The sequence below is a fragment of the Mustela nigripes genome, chromosome 2 (genome assembly GCF_022355385.1).
Source record: "Mustela nigripes isolate SB6536 chromosome 2, MUSNIG.SB6536, whole genome shotgun sequence".
NCBI lineage: Eukaryota > Metazoa > Chordata > Mammalia > Carnivora > Mustelidae > Mustela > Mustela nigripes.
Window position 1 is genome coordinate 173,798,621 of NC_081558.1, and position 23,026 is coordinate 173,821,646.

A 23,026-nucleotide genomic window follows, 5' to 3' on the forward strand; every position below is an offset into this window, starting at 1 on the left:
GGAAGTATCTGCTTAAAATGCTATGTGATACTAATCATCCTATATAAACAGTTCCTTTCTCCAGGAAATCGTGTACCACAAAAAACTATCTCTCACAGTTCTCACATATTTTTTTATTTTGTGTAATACTGTATATCCTGAATTAAACCACGGGACCCATACAAAGTACCACCTGTCATGCTGGAAGTGCTCCCAAGAACCACAGAAAAGTCATGTCATTAGAGGAAAAAGTGGAATTATTTGATAAGTATCACAGATCGAGATCTGCAGTTATGGATGGCCACCATTTCAAGATAAATGAATGCAGTATAGGGGCCATTGTGAAAAAATAAAAGGCAGTTCATGAAGCCATTGTTGTAGTTACACCAGCATGCAAGAAAATCTTGTACTATTTACCTCGTACTGAAAATGTAGCTTCTGTGTGGGTGCAGAATTGCTATAAAAAGGCATTCCTATAGTATACATTCTAACATGATTCAAGAAAAGGTGAAGTTACTATATGAACATAAAGCAATGGGAAGGTAGAGAATTTGATAGTTTGGTAATTTCAGAAAGAGGTTTGCCTTAAAAAATGTCAAAATAACAGAAGAAGTAGCGTCTGCCAACCAAGAGATCCAGACAGAATTTCCATATGCCATTAAGAAAATCCCTGGGGAAAAAGGTCATCACCTGAACAGGTTTTTAAAGCGGGGGGAAAAAGTGCCCTATTGCGGAACAACAACAACAACAAAATGCCACAAAGGACATTGATTAGAAAAGAAGAGAACCAAGCACCAGTATTTAGGACAGGAAGAAAGTGGGAATAAGACAAAACTTAGCATTTCTATTCAATATTGTACTGAAGGTCCTAGCCAGTGCAGTGAGATAGGAAAAAGAATAAAAGGCATAAAGGTTAAAAAAGAAGCAGTAGAATTTCAGTTGATGTTGGGCTTTAGACATAGAAAATTTGAAGAAATATACAGAAAAACTATGAGAGTAAATATATTTAAAAAACTCTCAGAATACAAAGTCAATATTTTCCCATACTAACAATGAACTATTAGAATATGAAATAAGGGGTGCCTGAGTGGCTCAGTGGGTTAAGCCGCTGCCTTCGGCTCAGGTCATGATCTCAGGGTCCTGGGATCGAGTCCCACATCGGGCTCTCTACTCAGCAGGGAGCCTGCTTTCTCCTCTCTCTCTCTCTGCCTGCCTCTCTGCCTACTTGTGATCTCTCTCTGTCAAATAAATAAATAAAATCTTAAAAAAAAAATAGAATATGAAATAAAATATACTAGTTATAGTAGCTTCAAAAATATAAAAAACTAATGGGTAAGCTGAATGAATGATGTGTAAGACCCCTACAGACAACCATAAAGGACAGGGAAATTAAGAAAAGCATAAACATATTAAGTGACATACCATGCTCATGAGGTGGAACATTCAGTGTTAAGTCCAATGTTAAGATGTCAACTATCCCCAAATATGATTAAAATAAAATCTCCACAAGTTTTTCAAAAAAATTAGTAAGTTGATCTAAAAACTTATTTGAAATATGGAACACCTAGAACTACCAAAATCATCTTGAAAAAGTAGATCAAGTTTGGAGGATTTATCCTATTTGACTTCAGGATTTATTATAAATCCACGGTAAAAGGCCAAATGTGAAAAGCCATAAAGAGATCAATCAAATGGAAAACAGAGTCCAGAAATTGGTGTGTGTGCATATATATATATGTTTTTTTTTCAAATTAAATTCAGTAAGTATGAAAGTCAGATGATTCTGACAAGTGATTCAGTGAAAAAAAATTTTTTTCAAACAAATATTTTGGGATAATTGGATAGCTGTATGAAGGAAGTACAAAAATTCAGGATGGATCTCAGATCTAAACATAAAAGCCAGAACTATGAAGCTTCTAGAAGAAACCATAGGAGAATATGTTAGAAAACTTAGGTTAGGCACAGATTTTTTTTAGCGAGTACACAGAAAGCTTGTATTTAAAAGAAAAATGGATAAATTATACCTCATCAAAATTAGATGTATCTATTCATTAAAAGATACTGTGAAGAAAATAAACAGGCAAGATACTGATGAGAAATCTTCAAAACACATATATTTAACAAAGGTCTTCTATCTAGAACTTATAAAGAAATGTTAAATTTCAATAATAAGAAGACAACCAAATTAATGAATGGGCAAAAGACTTAAAAAGGCATTTTATAAGAGAATGTACAAGACTGGCAAACAGAATATGCAAAAGTGATCAACATTAATAATCATCAGTAATAAACAAATTAAAAGCACAATGAGATCCTATTATATACTCAATCAAAAGGCTAAAATTAAAAAAAAATCAATCATTGGAAAGGAGATGCAGAAACTGGAACTCTCATTTATGTTACTAACTATAAAATAGTTTGACCACTTTGAAATTCTTTAAATATCCCCCATACATCTATCCTATGACCCAGCATTATCATTCCTAAGAATTTTTTGAAGAGAAATGAAAACATGTCTATAAAAAGCCTTTTACAAGAATGTTTATATCAGGTTTATTCATACTAGTCCTAAACTAGAAACAGTCTGGATGTCACTGAACAGGATACTGTACAAACAAACTATGGTATAAATACATAATAGAATGTTACATTGGAATAAAAAGGAGTAATCAAGTGATATATACAACAACATAGATGACTCCCCAAAACATTATGCCAAATAAAAAAAACCTATGCACGAAAATGTATGTGCTCTTCCTCCCATTTATATGAAACTGTAGAAGAGGCAAAATTAATCTGGTGATAGAAATCAGATTAGTTCCCTGGTATGAGGTGTGAAGTATTGATTGCGAAGGGGTGTGGAAGAACATTCTGGGGTAGTGAAAATGTTTCTTGATAGGCAGTGTAGTTAGTTATATGAATGTATGCATTTGTCAAAACTACTGAACTATACCTTAAGACCTGAGCATCTGACTATGAACTGCTTATATTTCAATTAAAAATGTTCATATATAGGGTGACCGAATGGATTAAAAAAACAAGACCCAACTATATATTGCCTACAAGAGACTACTTCAGAACCTTAAGACACAGACACAGAAAATGAAAGCATGGAAAAAGATATTCCATGCAAAAAGAAGCAAAAGAAGGCTGGGGTAGCAGCACTCATGCCAGATAACATATATTTTAAAACAAAGATTATAACAAGAGACAAAGAAAAGCACTGCATAATGATAAAGAAATCAATTCAACAAGAGGATATAACAATTGTACATTGTAAATACCAAAGCACCCAACATAGAAACACCTGAATATATAAAGTGAGTATTAACAGACATAAAGGGAGAAACTGACCATAATACAAGAATAGTAGGGGGCTTTAAGACCCCATTTACATCAGTAGATAGATCATTTAGACAGAAAATCAATAAGGAACTTTGTTCAGTGGCTTTGCATGAACACCAGGTGGATTTAACAGATATACACAGAATATTCTATCCCCAAACAGCAGAATACATTCTTTTCAAGTACAAATGGAATATTCTCCAAGACAGATCACATGTTAGGCCACAAAACAAGTCTCAATAAATTTAAAGGGACTTAAATCATATTAAGCATCTTTTCTGACAACGGTATAAAACAAGAAATCAATTACAAAAAAATGAACAGAAAAAACACAAATACATAGAGACTAAACAACCAATGGGTCAATGATGAAATTAAAAAAAAAACTTAGAGACAAAAATGAAAACATGATAGTTCGAAATTTTACAGAAATAGCAAAAAGCAGTTCTTTTTTTTAATAAAGATTTTATTTATTAATTTTTATTTAAGAAAGATTGGCATAAGCAGCATAGGGAGAGGGCAAAGGGAGAGAGAGAATCTCAAGCAGACTCTACATTGAGTGCAGAGCCTGATGCAGGACTTGACCTCAGAAACCCAAGATCATGACCTGACCCAAAATAAAGTCGGACACTTCACCAACTGACCAATCCAGATGTTCTGCAAAAGCAGTTTTGTTTTTTTTTTCTAAGACTTCTTTTTCAAGATCTCTTTTTGAGAGAGAGAGAGAGAATACACAGAGGAGTAGAGGGGCAGAGGGAGAGGGAGAAAGAGAGAAGCAAATGCAGGGCTCACTTCCCACATCCCACGAGAGAATTACCTGAGCTGAAATCAAGAGTCCAACACTTAACCAACTGAGCCACCCAGGCATTCCTCACAAAAACAGTTCTAAGAGGGAAGTTTATAGTAATGCAGGCCTACATCAAGAAACGACAACAAAATCTCAAATAAACATTATGATTCTTTGCCTAAGAGAAATAGAAAAAGAACAACAAACAAAGCCCAAAGTTACTAGAAGGAGGAAATAAAGTTCCAGGAGAAAATAAATGACATAGAGACTAAAAAGCCAACTGAAAAGATCAATGAAACCAATATAAATAAAACTGATACACCTTTAGCCAACTCATCCAGGAAAAAAGACATAAAGAACTCAAATGAATACAATCAGAAATGAAAGAGGAGAAGACTGAAGACAAACCACAGAAATACCAAGAATTATAACAGACTGCTATGAAAAATTATATACCAACAAATTGGACAACCTGGAATAAATGGATAAATTCCTAGAAACATACAATCTTCCAAGACAGAATCGGAAGAAACAGAAAATCTGAACAGACTGACTGCTAGTAATAAAATTGAATCAAAAACAAAAGATTCCTAAAAAACAAAAGTCCAAGACCAGTGGGCTTCACAGGTGAATTCTACCAAACATTTAAAGAAGAGTTAATACTTACCCTTCTCAAACTATTCCAAAAAATAGAAGAAGAAAGGAACCTTCCAAATTCATTCTAAAAGGCCAGCATTACTCTGATACCAAAACCAGAAAAAACACTCTAAAAAAAGCATCTGACAAAATATAACATCAGTTTATGATAAACTCTCAACAAAGTGGGGTTAGAGAGAACATACCTCATCATAATAAGGCCACATATGAAAAACTCATAGCTAACATAATACTCAATGGTAGAAAACAGTGTTTTTCCTCTAATAGTAGGAACAAGACAATGATGTCTATTCTTGCCACTTTTATTGTGGTTACTGTTGTAGCCACAGTAATTAGACAAGAAAAAGAAATAAAAGGTATACAAACTGGCAGAGAAAAGTAAAACTGTCACTCACTGCTTACAAATAACATAGTATATACAGTAAAACCAAAAGTTCCACCATAAACTATTGAAACTAATAAATGAATTCAGTAAAGTTACAGGATACAAAATTAATAAACAGAAATTTGTTGTATACACCAATAATGAAGCAGCAAAAAGAGAAATTAAGAAAACAATCCCATTTACAACTACACCAAAAAGAATAAAATGCCTAGGAATAACCTTAATCAAGGAGGTAAAAGACTTGTACTCTGAAAACTATAAGGCACTGATGAAAGAAACTGAACACAACACAAACAAATGGAAAGATACACTATGTTCATGGATTAGAAGAATACTGTTAAAATGTCCGTACTACCCAAAGGAACCTACAGATTTAATGCAATTCCCATCAAAATACCAGTAGTATTTTCCACTGAAATAGAACAAATAATTATAAAATTTGTATGGAACCACAAAAGACTCCAAATAGCCAAAGCAATCTTGAGAAGAACAAAGTTGAAGGTATCACAATCCCAGATATGAAGCTATAGTACATAGCTACAGTAATCAAAATAGTATTGCACTGGTACAAAAATGGACACACAGATCAATGAAACAGAATAGAGAACCCAGAAATAAACCTATGCTTATATGTTCAGCTCATCTACGACAAAGGAGGCAAGAAAATACAATGGGAAAAGACAGTCTTTTCAATACATGCTATTGGGATAACTGGATAGCTACACGCACAAGAATTAAACTGAACCACTTTCTTAAACCATATATAAAAATAAACTCAAAATGGATTAAAGACCTAAATTTAAGACCCAAATCCATAAAACTCCAATAAGAAGACATAGTAATCTCTTGGATATCAGCTGTAGCAACATTTTTCCCTCAGGTAAGGGATATAAGAGAAAAATAAACTACTGGTACTACATTAACCTAAAAAGCTTTTACACAGTGAAGGAAACTATCAACAAAATGAAAAGGCAACCTACTGAATGGGAGGAAGTATTTCCAAATCATATATCTGATAGGAGATTAATTTCCAAAATATATAAAGATCTCATACAACTAAATACTGAAAAACACTAATAATCCAATTTGAAAATGGCAGAGGACCCGAAAAGATATTTTCTGAAGAAGACATACTGATGGCAAATAGAAAAGATGTTCAGTATCGTTAATCATCAGGAAAATACCAACAAAATCTACAATGAGGTATCACCTCATACCAGTCAGAATGGCTAGTATCAAAAAAACAAGAAAATCAAGTGTTGGTGAGAATGTAAAGAAAAGGGAACCCTAATGCACTATTGGTGGGAATGTAAATTGGTTCAGCCACTATGGAAAACAGTATGGAGGTTCCTCAAAAAATTAAAATTCTTAGATATACCATACAAGCCAGTAACTCCAGTACTGGGTATTTATTCCAAGAAAACAAAAATGATTTTGAAAAGAAATATTCACCCCTATGTGTACTGCAGCATTATTTAGAGTAACAGCAAACAGAAGCAACCTAAATGTCCATCATTAGATGAATAGATAAGAAGATGTGGTAAACAATTAATAGAATATTACTCAGCTATAAGGGACAAGCTCTTGCCATTTGTGACAAGGTAGACAGACCTAGAGAGTGTTATGCTAAGTGAAATAAGTCACAGAAAAACAAGTACCATGATTTCACTTATATCCAGAATCTAAAAACCAAACAAATGAATAAAAACACAACAAAACAAAGACTCATAAATATAGAGAACAAACTGGTGGTTGCCAGAGGAGACAGGGTGGGAGGGATGGGTGAAATAGGTGAAGGGATTAAGAGGTACAGACTTCCAATTTTGAAATGAGTAAGTCTTTCCTATTCTCCAAGAATAGGTAGATGCAGAAGAGTGTAGAGAATATGACCCCAAATTATAAGTAATAACAAGAAAAAATACCAAATTGTTAATACTGGTATTTTGAAAAGAGGGTAGGGCTGGCAAGTATAGCATAAGGAATATAGTCAATAATATTGTAATAACTTTGTATGGTGACAGTAACTACACTAATCGTGGTAAGCACCACATGATATATATAATTGTTAAATCACTATATTATATACCTGAAACTAATGTAACATTGTATGTCAACTATATTTCAGTAAGAAAGTAAAATTAAATTAAAAAATTTTTAAAGTTCATGTATACCTCAGCTGAGAAATCCTTCCTTGGGAATAATCTCCCACAAAATAAATTCATCAGTACATAAAGATAACTCACTTGAACAAGTCTTCAGCTAAGGAAACCAAGTTTTCCATTGTATTTGAAGCTGATTTTGTAGGAATCATTTCATCTTTTTGGCAACATTATAACATTATTTGAAGAAAAGTAGAAAGATTAACACAAAGGGAATGCATGATCAAAAATGCATTCTCAATCCAGATAATCCAGTTAAAGACATAAGTTTTTAGAAGTGCAAGAATCACATAAAATGTACAGTCTAGATAATTATTACCCCAAATATATGAATAAGCTTAAGGTTGTTCAATAAAAATAACAGTTATTGTGGTTAAACAGGAAGAACTGTTAGAAAGCCTCACATTATTTCCATTCTATTCCTAACAAATACACACTTCTTTTAAACCATCACCTCTTCCTAAGTCATAGCACAAAGACCACTTAAATCTTCTCCCATGAATCAAACTAGAAATGCAGAGTTCCACAATACTTACTGGAGAAATGTATTGTAGAGAAAAAAAAGAATATCCAATAATAGGTAAAATAGAATAAATGGTCGCTATTCTCATAGTACAGCTTATTAGTCACTATTAAAAGAATAATTACATATATACATTGATTTAAAAGGATTTCCAGGGGCGCCTGGGTGGCTCAGTGGGTTAAAACCTCTGCCTTTGGCTCAGGTGACGTCACGATCCCAGGGTCCTGGGATTGAGCCCTGCATCTGGCTGTCTCTGCTCAGCAAGGAGCCTGCTTCCTTCTCTCTCTCTCTGCCTGCCTCTCTGCCTACTTGTGAGCTCTGTCTGTCAAATAAATAATAAATAAAATCTTTTTTAAAAAAAAGGATTTCTGGCATTTAGTGTTCTCCAAGAATAGGTAGATGCAGAAGAGTGTAGAGAATATGACCCCAAATTATAAGTAATAACAAGAAAAAATACCAAATTGTTAATACTGGTATTTTGAAAAGAGGGTAGGGCTGGCAATTAGAGTTTAAAAACAGAAAGAGGGGCCCTGGGTGGCTCAGTTGGCTAAGCATATGCCTTAGGCTCCGGTCATGATCCCAGAGTCCTGGGATCGAGTCCAGCATCAGGCTTCTTGCTCAGCCGGGAGCCTGCTTCTCTCTCTGCCACTGCCTGCCACTCTGCCTGCTTGTGCTCTCTCTCTCTCTGACAAATAAATAAAATCTTTAATAAATAAATAAATACAGAAAATATCTGTTTTAGAAGATTTCTCGAGTAAATATGTAAGAAATGCTGCATATATATATACACATGTCTGCAAACATAGTAACCAAAATAATTCTAATGACAGTTGAAATACATGGATATTTACTTCTTTCTTTTTTCCCTGTCTTCATTTTTTGCTACTGACACATATTATTTATGCAATCAGAACATTTTAATTTTAGGGAAAATAAAGGTTGGAGACCTGGAAAACACTGCTTTGAAATTTAAAAAATACAAGATGCTATCGGTAGATATGAATTCTGAATAATTACTGTATTTTAAAATTCAAAAAAAAAGGAAGTAATACATTCATTAATGTAGAGAGCTGTTGAATCATTATATTGTATACCTGAAACTAATAGAACACTGTATGTTAATTATGTTTCAATAAGAAAAATTTTAAAATTTTAAATAAGAGAGAACTACATAGAATACTTCTGCCAATACCAAAGAGCAAAAAAAAAAATCTTATATAAACAGACCCTAAAGCACAAATATCACAGACACACATACCTGGATGATTTAGCAGAGTATCAAGTTCTTCTTTGGCCACAACCATTCTTAATCTATCACTACTATCAATGACAAAAATAATGGCTTGTCCTTCTCTGTATAAAGAATGAGAAAAAGTAAAGGTAAACTTACACATTTTTCCATGTGTAGCATTCATTTGCATTTCCTACCCTCTGTATTATCTTTTCATTACGTATTAGTTTATATGAGTGACTAATATGTTACCATTAGTCATATTTCATATAAAATAATTTCTTTTAGGTTGGTTGATAATATGGTACATTTAATGCTTGTTTCATAATTTTTAAAAATTGTAAGTGAAACTATAATCCTATTACATAGATGCATTCATTATTAATATTCTCGGGTAAATCAATTTTGTTATTTTTTTTCTGTATATTCACATAGGAGTACCTACATTTGTACTTAAGTGGAATCTTGCTGTTTTATACCTTGCCTTTCTCACACACATTTCCTTGATCTTTTTTTGCAGTATAGTTTGAACTACTTTTTAATGAAACATTAAAGTTCTACACCACTGTTTCTCAAATATTTCTTACCATAACCATAGTGAAAAATACATTTTATATTGGGATGCAGTAAACATGTAAGTATATGTAACTACATTTGAAATAAGTTTCCAGAAATAATACTTACAAATAGCTTTTATTTTATTCTATTTCATTTTTTTTAAGCTGATAACCAGCCACTGAAATGGCTTTAGCATTCATTTACAGATCACAGTGGCACTTAAAAAAAAAAAAATCACTGATTCCCTCTGCAACTTTCTTTTAATTATTATAAAATATCCCATTGCATGGATATGTCATCAAATACTGTGAACTTAGAGATTATTTTTAATTTTTATTACTGTGAAAAACTTTGGAATAAAAATCCTCCTAAATACATTTTTAAAATTTCTAGATATCTTAAGACTTGTAATTAGGAATTTCTAGGAATACATACCAAATTTAAAGTTTTAGGTAAACATTGACAAACTGTATTCCAGAAATACTTTAACAATATATACTACCAGTACTTCTCTCACCCCCTTTCCAGCACAGCTCTTAACATCCTTTTCCATTTTTGTCATTCTAACAACATAATATTTTATATTGTATTTCATTAATTGCTAGTAAAGTTCACTATCTTTGCATATATTTATTGGGCCTTTTACCTATTTCTGTGAATCACTTATTCCATTCACAAACTAAGAATTTAAAAGTTCAATATCATTAGCAATTACATGAATATAAAAATAAAACACTTTTGAGTACCACTTTCTCCTATCATTTAAAAAAAAATGAACATAGGTTATCACCAGTCATACATTAACTGTAGCCACAGAAACAGATATGATTGGAAATATCTGCCAACAGTTTTAAAAATGTTCAATCTCTTTGAGCCAATAATTACATTTCTGGAATTTATGCTAAGGACACATGAACTATGACAAAGAATTATGCAGCAAGGTGTGTTAACTGGAGGATTATTTATAATCTTCAACAACTGAGAACAGCTTTTATATCCAAAACCAGAATGATTAAAAAATAGGCATAGGCATATGAAAAAATAATAAGCAGCCAGTCATTACTTATATTCTTTGTATGTTTTTATGTTTTTCCTGATTTATTCTGATCATTTAATGTTATCTAAAAAAGCAGGGTAAAAAACTATATGTGGTACATAACTTAGAAGACTCTTTTCTCAATTATGTAAAGTATATATTTTATATTTCAAAAGGAAAAACACAAAAAGATTAACAATGGTAAATTTATTATAAGTGAGATTTATAGAAAAAAATTTTATATTCTTTTCTACATTTTCTAAATATTAAAAAATGTGTACTCCTTATATTTTATACTTTATTTTTCATATTATAAAGATAATAGCAATAATTATATAATAATCAAAGTTACAGTATCAAATAAATAACAAAGTAAACTTCCCTTCTAATCTTAGTGTTCCAAAAACAAATGTTATTAATGGTTTCGTGCACATGCCACTAAATTATTTTTCTTCTCTAAATATACCAAGTACATATTTTTGTTAAGAGTAGTAATATTCTTTTTATAATTGAGATATGTCATTATAAGCAGTGTTCAAAACATTTTCTTCTATCTATATCTTTGTCCACAAGTGCTAGTCATAGGATACTTCTTCAAGAAAAAAAAATATGGCTAGAGAGCAAGAAAATTTTTCATTTTATAAGATACTGATAAATTTCTCTGAAAAAGATGTTACATTCCTACCAGTGGCTTATTTTGCCATCGTAGACTTAATCTTTTTAACCTCTTTCAGTCTAATAGATTAAAATGCACTTGTTCTTTCATAATTAGAAAAAGATAGATATAGTCTATTATTGTAGATGTCTCCATAGTAACCATATTCACTATTCAACGTACAATTTAGCTACAGTGTTCCTAATTAACTTCTTCCAGTAAGGTTTTGAAGGAAAAGGAATTAAAATCTGAAACGTTTCCTTTTCTTGAAACTATTTTCTATGTATTTTTGTTATCTGTAATTAAAATAAATGTTATTTTTAAAATAGTAGCTAAAATAAATACATTTAAATAAAAAAGAATTATCAACTAACTGGAGGAAGAAAAAAATCCTAAACTAAAAACTCAGGTTTCCTAAAAAACAAAAAACAAAAAACAAACCCCCCCCCCAAACAATTCACATTTCCCCCAGAGAATTTAATGTAAGGTACCATAAACATGCCACTTTTCTTTTACCAAACTGACTCTCAAATCTGAAGAACTCTTTTCTCTGTATCTCAGAGGTCCTCTAGATCTGTACAATTTAAACATGATTTCAATCTATTAAATCACTCATTGAAAAGAATATCTGTAAAAAATCTCCTTTGGCTGAGGAAACACAAAGTTTGTTCTCACATTAGCAGGAAAGAACTATTCAATAAAAATTAAATTATGACCTGGCAGTCATCTCATAACCATTCCAAGACAAGAATTCCTAATGACAGTTAGTCAAGGGATACTGGTTTTAAGTTTCAGACTCCAAAGGTAAGTTACATTGCTTTTACATGAAGAGTCCTTGCAATATGGACAGTTAACGTATTTGTTTTACTACCACACACAAATCCTGAGAGGGCAAAATAATCTGGGTACAAGGAACTTGACCATTCTTAATCTGAAGTAACTAGTGAGCACTTTATTAGCATATGCTGAAAAATATCTTGTTTAGAACTGCTTTTAGAACAAATGGATCAACTGTTAGTTACTACTGTTATTTTAACTAAATTTGTTGTTAATAAATACTTACTGATCTATATGCCTGGCATCATACTTGACCTTGAAGAAATAACCTGAATAAGAAATAATGCCTGCTCTTGAGCAGTTCACACCCTCCTTAGAGAGGTAGCTATGGTACACGACTTGAAGACCTAAATAGTATGGTAAAATACTGTGTGGACACTGGGAACAGAGTAACCGGGCAAAATGGTGGAATTTCACAGAGGAGGTGACTTCTGAGTTAACCTTAAAGCATTACTATATTAACTTTAAACTGCAACAAAATAGAACAGGATATTAAAAACAGAGAGAAAAGTATATGCAAAGATGCAAGGTCATGAATGGCCTGAAAAATCTAAGAAACAATATGAACTATGATTATACTTTTTCATTAGAAAACATTTTCACTTTTTCTTTAGAAAATGTGCTTAAATTATATGAAAAATAAATAGTGCAACCTAGCCCATTTAATCCTTTGAATTTGTTGATCATTTTTATTAAAATGCATTCACCTAATTAACCAACACTTATAAACATACTTACTTATAATAGTGTTCCCAGAGATTTCTGTATCTTCCTTGACCTGACATGTCAAACACTGTAAAAGACAAACTACAGAAAAAAAACAAAAAACAAAAAACAAAACCAAACACCGAAACAAAACAAATCATGACTACATTATAAGATACTAAAATAAGGTATCACTTTTACTTAAAATTTTAAATTGTTTTCACCCTTGAATATACAATATTCAACTTGAGCCAATTTTCAAGTATGAGTCCCACAAAACAAATTTTGTAATATAAATATGATTTTGTAATGAATAACACATAAAAAAAGATGTTTTCCTTGCTAGTGAGATTATCAGAGTTTGTCTAAAGTCTAAATTCTAAAAAATAATCCGGAGGTAGTGGTACAAATAATTTACCATCTATGGACTTCTGAAAAAACAAATTACTTTTTCTAAGAGTAGAAAGAATGACTAGGTAGATCTAATATTATCACTTTTCACCCACAACTTCTTAGTCACAAGTATAATAAAGTGAATTACCTGGATGATTTGAATTTCTCTATGCTGAATCCTATGGTTGGAACTATATCTTGTGATTGAGCCTTCAAGAGAAAAGATAAATTGAGAAATCTGCAACTACAAAAGATGAATTTTTCCTTGGGCTAAAAAAAGCATCCAGGTTTCCAATTCTAAAATTTGTCACTGAGGAGATGACAATTAAACAAAACTATAATTTTTGCAGTGGGATCACTGTGTTGAATTCTTTACAGAAGCTTAAGGTTTACTAATTATGAAATGTTTATATCTTAATTCACATTTTGTGGCTTGCTGCAAGTTCCCATAGCTGTACTGTGGATTCATGAGTCATTCTGAGTTCACATATATATATAGTTTATACATATATACTGCGGACTGTTCTCATATCTAGATGGTGAATCTACATGGTCCCTGCTTTCATGGAGCTTATTATCTAGAGAAAGTAAATAACAGTAACCAAGTAAACTACAAGTGAACATGATTTCAGACAGTGCAGTGAAAGGTGAATTGGGGATGGGAGGCGGTGGGGGAGGAGCATTGGTATGGGGCATGGGCAAAGGATGCTGTGAGAAAAAGTCTCTCTGAGGAGGTCATATCTGACCCAAGAGTGAATATGAAAAAGGAGAAAAGTTATGACAAGATCTTGGTAAAGAACATTCCAGTCAAAGGAATTAGCCAGTACAATGACCCTAATGCAAGCAGGAACTTGCCACTCAGGCAAAGTATAAGGCCTGTATGTCTAAAATGTCCTGAGTAAGGCAGACAGCTATATGTAACAAAGAGCTGTGGAGCCTTGAAGGCCATGGTGGGGAATTCTGTATGGAGAAGAGATTACAAGGGGGCAAGAGTACACCAGGAGATCTGTTAGCAAGTCCCACAGGCAATTAAAACACCTTAAACTGACAAGACATCAAACCCCTCCTAACACTTCCACCATCAAAACTATTCCTCCTTTTGAATAAAAAACACCATCTACTTTCTGATAACCTATGAGTCACTCTTGACTCCTCCTTTTCTTACATTTTTTTTATATAAACATTCTCAAGTTGGTCCTATCTCACTAACTTAGTTCAGGCCCTTATCATTTCTTGCTTTGATTTACTATAAAAACCTACAAAAACCTTCTAATTACTCCTAATCGTTAATGTGCCTCCTTAGACTAGCTACTCAACTTCTCCAAACCTTGGTTTTCTCAAATGTGAAATCTATTATTATCTTTAACTTTTAAAGTTATCATGATAATTAAATGAGTTACTGAATGCAATATACTCAACACAGTGTCTGGTCCATTGGACATACTCAGCAAATACTAAACAAAATACCATAAATATACTGTCATTGACTTCAGTCTTTCCAATTTTCTCTATACAGCCACAGTACAACTTTAAAAGAAAAACAAAAAACAAAAAAACCTTTAATTCATTATGTTGCATTTGTGTGAAAACAGGAGTAGAGGGTAAATTGTTGCTCCAAAGTAGAGGGTAAATTGTTGCTCCAAACCATTATGTTCAATTTGGTAGTCCACTTCTGGAAATTTAAAATTCAAATAAAAAGACAGCAGCTGAAAAGTCACTGGAACTTAACCACCTTAGAAGTAATGTGGTAGTGAAAAGGCCTCTCTGGAGATGCCTGGTTTTGCCTTTCTAAAACTTGTTTATTCAGCTTTTCTTTCCATCCTGTGAGCTGCCTTATTCTTCCAAAAATATCATTCTGTTTATGTTAGAATTTATTTCCTGCCATTCAGAGTCCTGCCTCAGTCCTTACGGTTTCTTCACTGCACAAAAACTTTGGAATAGTTTCCTAACTTTTGTTGTCCCAAAATACTCCACTGTTTTGACTTTTGATTTTGATCACAATTGTGAAAAAATCACCAGTTATTACTATTAGCAAAAAATACTAGTAATAAAAAAGTGAGGAAATTAAATGTTTAAAGAAATCTCAGAAAATATACCTCAAAATAGTAGCCCTATCTTCACTGAACTGTAATTAGAACACTTGTCTAGCCTCCCCACAATCACCCAACTTCTTCATAGACTTTTTTTTGCTTCCCAGAGCTTCTCTTTTAACTTGCTGTTCTACTTAACAAGGATAAAATTAATCAACTTTCTTACCATCACTTTTTTTTTTTTTTCTTTTAAGGACAGAGAGAGTATACATCAGCAGGAAGATGGGGAGAGGGAGAGAACATAAATCTGGGTGATGTGGTAGTATGACAGGATTTATGCTGGCAAAGGGAGGTAATGCAAATTGGGGAAACAAGGTACTTATAGAGTACATTTCTAAGAAGATACACTTAAGACCGGATTCTTGAGTCATCAAGTTAAAATATCTCCCCACCCTCATTCATCAGTTTAGAAAACACCAGCAACCTCAATACATTGACAATAAATAAGCATTAAGATAGCCTAAAGCCAGTTTGGGTCCAGAAGTATCTAGTTATCTAGAAATTGATTTTAACCCACAAAAAATAAGAGACACAACTATAAAATGAGTTATGTGATTTTTTTTGCATTGTAGATTTCTGTAATGAACTTAATTCATTAAAAATTATGTTTCTAATAGTGGACGTAAGTTCACAAGAGATTTCTTCAGTTCAGATACATGAGGAAACAAGTGTTTTATCTATACCTGTGTGATAGAAGTTTTGAGGTCTTTAAGAAATTCTATTTCAAGTGGTCTTTTGGCTATCAGCACCAAATTAAAAACAAAAACAAAACAGAAAAAAAAACGCAAAGCAACTTACTGTGCTCTCAGGATCTAAAGGATAATTAACTAAAGATTAAGTCTCAGGAAGTGGTATCAGAAAATAGGTGATCCCCTTAAAATAGCCCTATAGCAAGTCTAGGCTAGTTCCATAATTTACCAGAGATAACAGAGAAGCAGGGATGTTGGAAAGCACTGGAAGATTAATTTAAAAAGCCTTATTTATTGGCTGTGCACCCAGGTTTTCCTGCAGGCTCTCCCTAACTAACGTGGTGCATTAGACAGGGTTAAGAGGTCACAAGGCCAGTCTGAAATGGGGGTATTAGAGTATTTTAAGATCACAGAGTATATGGTATCTCCTCTTTCTGCCCCAAATCCCTAGAAATGACAAAAGAAATTATGAAAAAAAAAATCCCTAAGTAGGTTAAAAAATAAGAGCAAGTGTCTTTAAAAGTATATCCTTGTTCAGAGAAGAAAGGTATTCCCATTCATATCCAAGATTATTCCTATGGGAATAACCATGTCTTGGAAAATCACTATACTATCAGGGATGATGGTAAGAGACTGTAATTTCTATGCTGTTTTTTGAATGTTATTTCTGCCAATTTGAGTACAGCAGACATTGGGGAACTGGTCCATTTTGTGGCTATATATTATTTTTAAGAGAAGGAAAAGTGAGGGGGTGGGAGAGGGAGAGAGGAAATCCCAAGCAGGCTCCATGCTCAGCACACAGCCTGATGTGGAGCTCAACTCCACAACCCTGAGATCATGACCTGAGCCAAAAACAAACAAGAGTCAGATGCTTAACTGACTGAGCCACCACAGCACCATTTTGTGGCTATTAATGGTGGCTCCGGTTTCAGTTATATTCTACCTATTTGAGAGTAATTTTTTTTAAAGATTTTATTTATTTATTTGAGCAAGAGAGAGAGAGAGGAGGGGCAGAGGGAAAGGGAGAGAATCTGGAGCCGACTCTGTGTTGAGCTCAGAGCCCGACAGAGGGCTCAATCCCAGGACCCTGAGATCATGACCTGAGCTGAAATCAAGCATCAAGACACTTAACCCATAGCCACCCAAGACTAGTTAAATTTTTTTTTTTTTTTTAACTTTTGAGGCAATTCCTTAATGTAGAGAAAAATGCAAACCCCTCTGATAGAATAGGCCCTTAACCTAAAAATACTTCCTTATACTCTTGCTTACTGCTGATAGGTTCACCTACAGAAGTTCAGGTCATCAGTCACTGAGATTCTTAAGCATTAACCCAGCCTGATCTGCTCATAGCTGATCTACAGTACTGATTACGGACCAAAGCACAACTGGGTATGGTTCTACTTTCTTAAGTTCAATTCTGGACCCCATTCAACTGTGTAGAATGCTTTATCTCCCTCTTAAGAACTGATAAATTTCTTGTAATCACCTAAATCAGGAGACAGATTTCTAATGTATGTGGGCTTTTTTAACCTTTTCCCCCTATTTCACATATAGAAAAAACTTCATTAAATGATATTTCTCTAACTCACCTCCTTCAATTTATTCCTCTCCATGGGTAGAGAATTATTCCTTTGTTCAGTTTGTGGGATAGAACTGAGCATTCTTGGTTCTGCCTCTCTCTACTCTCTCATTTGAGTGCCATATGCCTATCACAAGCATGCACTCTCATCAGATCTTAGCCAAGAAATGGATCTTTCCCCAAGCAGTAGGATCTTTCCTACTGGGAAACCCCAAAGTTTTGGGAGGTCAATCTCAATACAATCGAGTGTTAGCAAGTCCTCTAAACAGACCTAACCTTTGCCCTCCAAAATTAAATAAAGGTGATATTTTTTATCTTTGCCTGACTTCAGCATGTATACCTCAGCTGACTCCCAATTCAGCTGAGGAACTCCTTAAAACACCTAAATTGCCTTCCAAATCCATTTTCAGTTTCTTATCCTGACCATCTCACACTAACTCCCACCTGAAAATACACCAGCAGTTAGCTATTCTTATGGGGTAAACTCCTCTATGTAGAAGGGAATAATGACCAAGGGGAAAAAAAAAAGAAAGAAAGAAAGAATGGTGTTTTTGTATTTCAGAGCAATCTCCAAAGGTAAAACTGAAGCTACTGCAAAAGAAAATGGAGTCGTAAGGTTGCTTATTCTGCCCAACCCAAAACACTGTTTGGAGGCAACTACCATATTTAGGAGCAATTATTTCCCATTCTATAGCCATTTACTCATTAATGGTATCAGCTTCTTAGTTTCTGCCCTATCTGTATGTAGTTTATATTATTTTTTCCCTCTATATTTTTCATTAATTCACTAATGGCTTTTGCCTAAATAAGTGTATTTACAACTGTAAATGTTAGTTGTCTATCCAATAACCATACTCCTCTTCTTCCATAGTTATAAGACCTCTATTATTTTTGGAAGCAACAGTATGACCTGCTTTTAAAAAAAAAAAAAATCCAGCTTCATTTACAGATAAGGGTAGCCAATGAGACAGAAGTTAGGAATCATTACTTGGTGCTTCTGGGTAAGTTCTTTAAAGAAGGCTTATTTAGCAAGTGGGCCTCTTCTTTTGCCTTGGTTCTTTTTTCCTCCGTGTGACTTAGAATACAGGTAACCAAGGTGACCATGTGGAGATCTTGAAAACGGGCACTTAGAACAGCAGGAAAGGAAGATAGAAGATGCCTAGATGTCTCATGACTGACTACATAGATGCACTACCAGCCCTGGAAGACCTCCTCTGGACTTACTTAGATTAGAAAAAGAAGGTTCTATCTTATTTAGTCTATTATTATAAGGGTTTTCTTTTTAGGTAGCAAAAATCCATCTTCTATGTACCATGTGTTGAATGTGCTAGCTTTATTTATTTTTCAATTATTAAAATTACATGTTCATATACTTATTACTTAAATGACTTCAAGTCATTCTGCATATTATCACTGATATGCATACCACACTCCTGGGAAGCTGCTAATTATCCACTGAACCCATAAAAATGATTCACCATTCCCTCTGCTTTGTTTCTCTTGTAAAGAGGGAGCCAAAAAGAAAGCAATGCTACCTAAAAGTGAATTTCACAAATTTGTTAGGATCTTTTAAGAAAAAAAAAGACATTTGGAAAATATTCCAGATTAAATAATCAAGACTCACCTATATATCTGCATAAAATACACTGTAAATTATGTCTGATTGACATTTATTACTTTAAGCTACTACAAGTTAATAGGATTTCAAAATATGACTATATGAATAATGATGGCAATAATTACTGCAATAACATGCAAAAATATTTCTGCATGTTAACTTTCTCTAACAGAAAATACATAAAGCATCTAACAAAGATACTTACATTTGAAGGTTTAAGTTTGTTAATGATTGTTGTTTTGCCACTATTATCCAGCCCAAGGCACAAAACATGAACCTCCTTCTTCTTTAGGCCAAGCAAGCCTGAAAGTCTGTCTAGCAATCCCATATTGTGATTCAAATATTTACAAACCAGCTACAAATTAGAAAGTAAAAAAGATATATCAATCACAAACTTAGGTCTGGAAAATATAAGCAGGAGCATAAAAAAAATTTAATAATTTAAAGACACAATCAGAAAAACCATGTCAATGTAGCATTGTATTTACTAAACAAAGTTTAAGCTGATTAGCACAAAGGACCTTATCTGAACTGCAGATTGGCAGCTTATATCCCTAGGCAACACAAAGAACAATGCCCTTGAAATAGATGTATATGTCTTCTGGTAAATTATAATATTTAGGATAAAAATATTGTTAAACTCAGTATAACATGGGAGTCTGGCACTTGTGATCTTGAAAGTATCTGCAGCCTTTCTAGAAATCCAGAACAATGTATGGGCAAAGGAGTCCACGTACAGCCTAATGCTAAAGTTCAGAAAATAGAAGGCAGATCAGAAATGAGAAAAACTAAGATTTTGGTTATACTATTTGAGTTAAATAAATCTTCTGAAGCCAACCCCATTGTTGTACTATGCAATAATCTAAAGCAATAACTATTAAATTCACTGTTTTTGTTTGTTTGCTTGATTATATCTGGTTTAAGTTGCATTTTCTATCAAGTGAAACAAATACTAACAGATATATTTACTTTAATATATACTATATTGCTACAAACATCACTTGCTCATAACCTGCTATGAACTTTCCAAATGAAACTTTCTAAAGGGGTTCCCCTTGGGTCCATCACTCCCCAAAACATTATCATGGGAGAAGAGAGATATCCCTGTTGCCAGCCCTCAACTGGTGCAGGGACTGCTACAGCAATGGCTACAATCTGCCTATATCCCAAATATTTCCCATTACTCTCCTAACCACCATTTTCAAAGTTCTCTAAATATTCATCTAATTTGATTGATTTATTCTCCTCTCCATCTAAAGTTCCAGAAGCCTGTCATCCCACAACTCTTTCATTATTTTTTACCTCACACTATCCTAAGCAAGGCCCATACCTTGAAGGATGTGAAGCTGCAGCAACTTAAATGATGAGGTTTCCAAGACAACGCATCAAAAGGAAGCTGCATCATGGATTTTTGCTAAGGCCCCTTGGGGGAGCATACTGATAGAAATTTCAAAACCAAATTTCAATGATGTGCAGAAAAGGGCAGGCACAGTGCCCCACAAGAGCATGGGGCCTATGAGAGATTCACAGTTGTCTTATCTAAGGGATGGGTTTGATTTCAGGTTCTCCATTTGTACCACTTTTCTCCTTGTGTTGGAGAATCAAATCTCACTCAATCCATTCCTTTAAATCTCAGCTTAAGGAACATTTGTAGAATCGGCAATACGTTAGCCTTCTAAACCAAGAAATAACTTCTTACACAGACTACTTTAGTTCAAAAGTAGATTTGCTATCCTCACTTTGCTATTTATTGTACTGAACATATTGATAAGAAGATAATATCTTACTCCTGAAGCAAATAATACATTATTCGTTAACTTTTTAAAGAAAATCTTGTTTTCCATTTTCCATACAATTTTGAACAAATTTTTTAAAAAAATGACCACTTCTCACATCATCATCCTCTGGGCATCCAGTAGAAAGCCCTGTCAAACACTTGATACTTGAATATTCACTTTACAAAGAACACTGGATTGTGATTTTCCAGCCCTTTTTCATGGATTATTAAAACTAATGCTTGTTAATGAAATATTTTGGGACATACACTTTAGAAGTCAATTGCTCTAAAAGATATTAATTATAGCCTTATACATATATGTTTCTATTTCTTAGTAATCATACATTTCTGTAACTTTTTACTTTTCCCATGTACAAAAGGAGGAAAGATAACAATTTAAGCCACTCAACATTTGTTCACCATGCCCTACGCGCACAATGGGAGATAAAGTTTTATGTAGCTCCCTATGCCTAAAGCCATGATTCGCAACTTTGGCTGCACACTGGAATCAACTACTGAATTAGTATTTCTGGTGATGGCATTAGGGCATCAGTTATTTTTAAAAAACTACAAGTATTTCTGATGTACAGTTAACTACGGGGAACTGCCTGCTTTCAGAACCAAGTCCACGTGCAGTTTTTAGGGTTCAATCTGGCTCTGCTCTATCCTTAATTTTTTCTTATCTTACTGTTTTACTGCGCACCAGCCAATCAAATTCTCCTGGTTGTTATCTGAGAAACTTTTTTTCTTTCTTTCTTTTTTTTTTTTTTTAAAGAAGAGAAACTGCTTTCTAAAGGATTACTTGTTACCAGAAAAGTCTTGAAGAATTAGGATGTTATCCACAGTAAAGAGCTTGGAAGGTAGTAAGCCGCAGACAGTGGCAGGGCAAAGAAACACACCATGAATGGTACTGCGTAAACTTAAAAAAAAAAAAAAAAAAAAGGTTCCTAGAGTGTATTATAGCACATTTTCAGTACTTCAAACATTTTTATTGTTTGTTCTTGATGAAATTTCAAACATTTCCCACACACTAAATAAAAACACGAATCTGGGCGGTGATAAAACCGAACAAATTCGCCCAAACCATGAGCCTTCTGAGATCCCTAGTACTAACCGCACAAATCCTCTGTCCTCTTCCACCTCTTTAGAAACAACGGTACGGAGTGAAAAACAGTAAAGAGCAAAGTGCAATTCTAAAACGCGACAGGCGCGGTGCCGGTGGCGGCGGCGCTGGCTACAAAACAAGGGCGGAGGGAGCGGGAAGATACCTGGTTTTTGAAGTCAACCCTGCGGACCCAGGGGCTGAAGAGAACAGGAAAGGACCACTCGCTCGTATCGGTTTGTGGGATAAATATCGGGCGTCTCTCAGCCTTCGTCTCTATGCCGCCTCTGTAAGAATTCCTGCTCCTGAGCAATGCCGCTTCTACAAGTTGGGTGAAGCGGCTGCCTGTGCCTCAGCCCGAGCATCAGTGGCTGGGCCGGCGCCTAGGCGCGTGGGGTTCCCTTGGCAACGGGACGTTCTTCCGGTCCCTAAGCCACGCCTCCTTGAACTTCTGAGCTTAGCCTTGGTGTTCTTGCTTACGGGATTGGAGAGCTCCGAGCTCCGGAGAACGTCAGAGGCACACAGAGGAGTATTAAAGGTGTGAAGACAAGAGGCGGGGTGAACGGCCGCCTTCTTGCGAAGAGAAGCGGCGTCCGAGTGGAGCATGATGGGAGTTGTAGGCGTGCGCACAGCCTGCTGGGAAATGCTTGGCGTCGCGTTTGCTTGCGTGCGCTTCTTTCCGCCCACTCTTTCTCAGACTCGCAGGAAAACATCTGCAATTCCAGCACGCTGGGGTGGGGGAGGAAGAACCTCTGCGTTTTTACCGGGCACGCGCAGAGCGTGGTGGCAACGGCCGGAGAACACAGCTGGAGACGCGTGCGCCAGTTTCCCCGCTGCCCCTCCCACGGAGGCTTTCGGGGTCTTACAGGCCACAGACCCTGGAGCCCTGAAAACTGTTACTGTGGGTAGGGAGTGGAGATG

At 34.5% G+C, this 23,026-nt stretch overlaps 1 protein-coding gene across 3 annotated transcripts in view; it reads right to left on the bottom strand.

Annotated features, from left to right (window-relative positions):
- ARL6 (ADP ribosylation factor like GTPase 6) overlaps positions 1–22,759 on the bottom strand; it is a 42,128-nt gene extending 19,369 nt beyond the window's left edge. Inside the window, exons 1-5 of one of the 3 annotated variants that reach the window (XM_059392121.1) lie at positions 22,272–22,755; positions 19,432–19,581; positions 13,399–13,460; positions 12,891–12,959; positions 9,094–9,188 (exon numbers count right to left, since the gene is read on the bottom strand). In XM_059392121.1, the coding sequence (XP_059248104.1) occupies positions 9,094–9,188; positions 12,891–12,959; positions 13,399–13,460; positions 19,432–19,554 (349 nt within the window). In that variant the 5' untranslated portion in view covers positions 19,555–19,581; positions 22,272–22,755. Of the gene's footprint in view, positions 1–9,093; positions 9,189–12,890; positions 12,960–13,398; positions 13,461–19,431; positions 19,582–22,271 lie in introns of all 3 variants that reach the window. The other 2 variants (XM_059392122.1, XM_059392123.1) reach the window with 2 other exon arrangements.
- Positions 22,760–23,026: the final 267 nt, after the last annotated feature.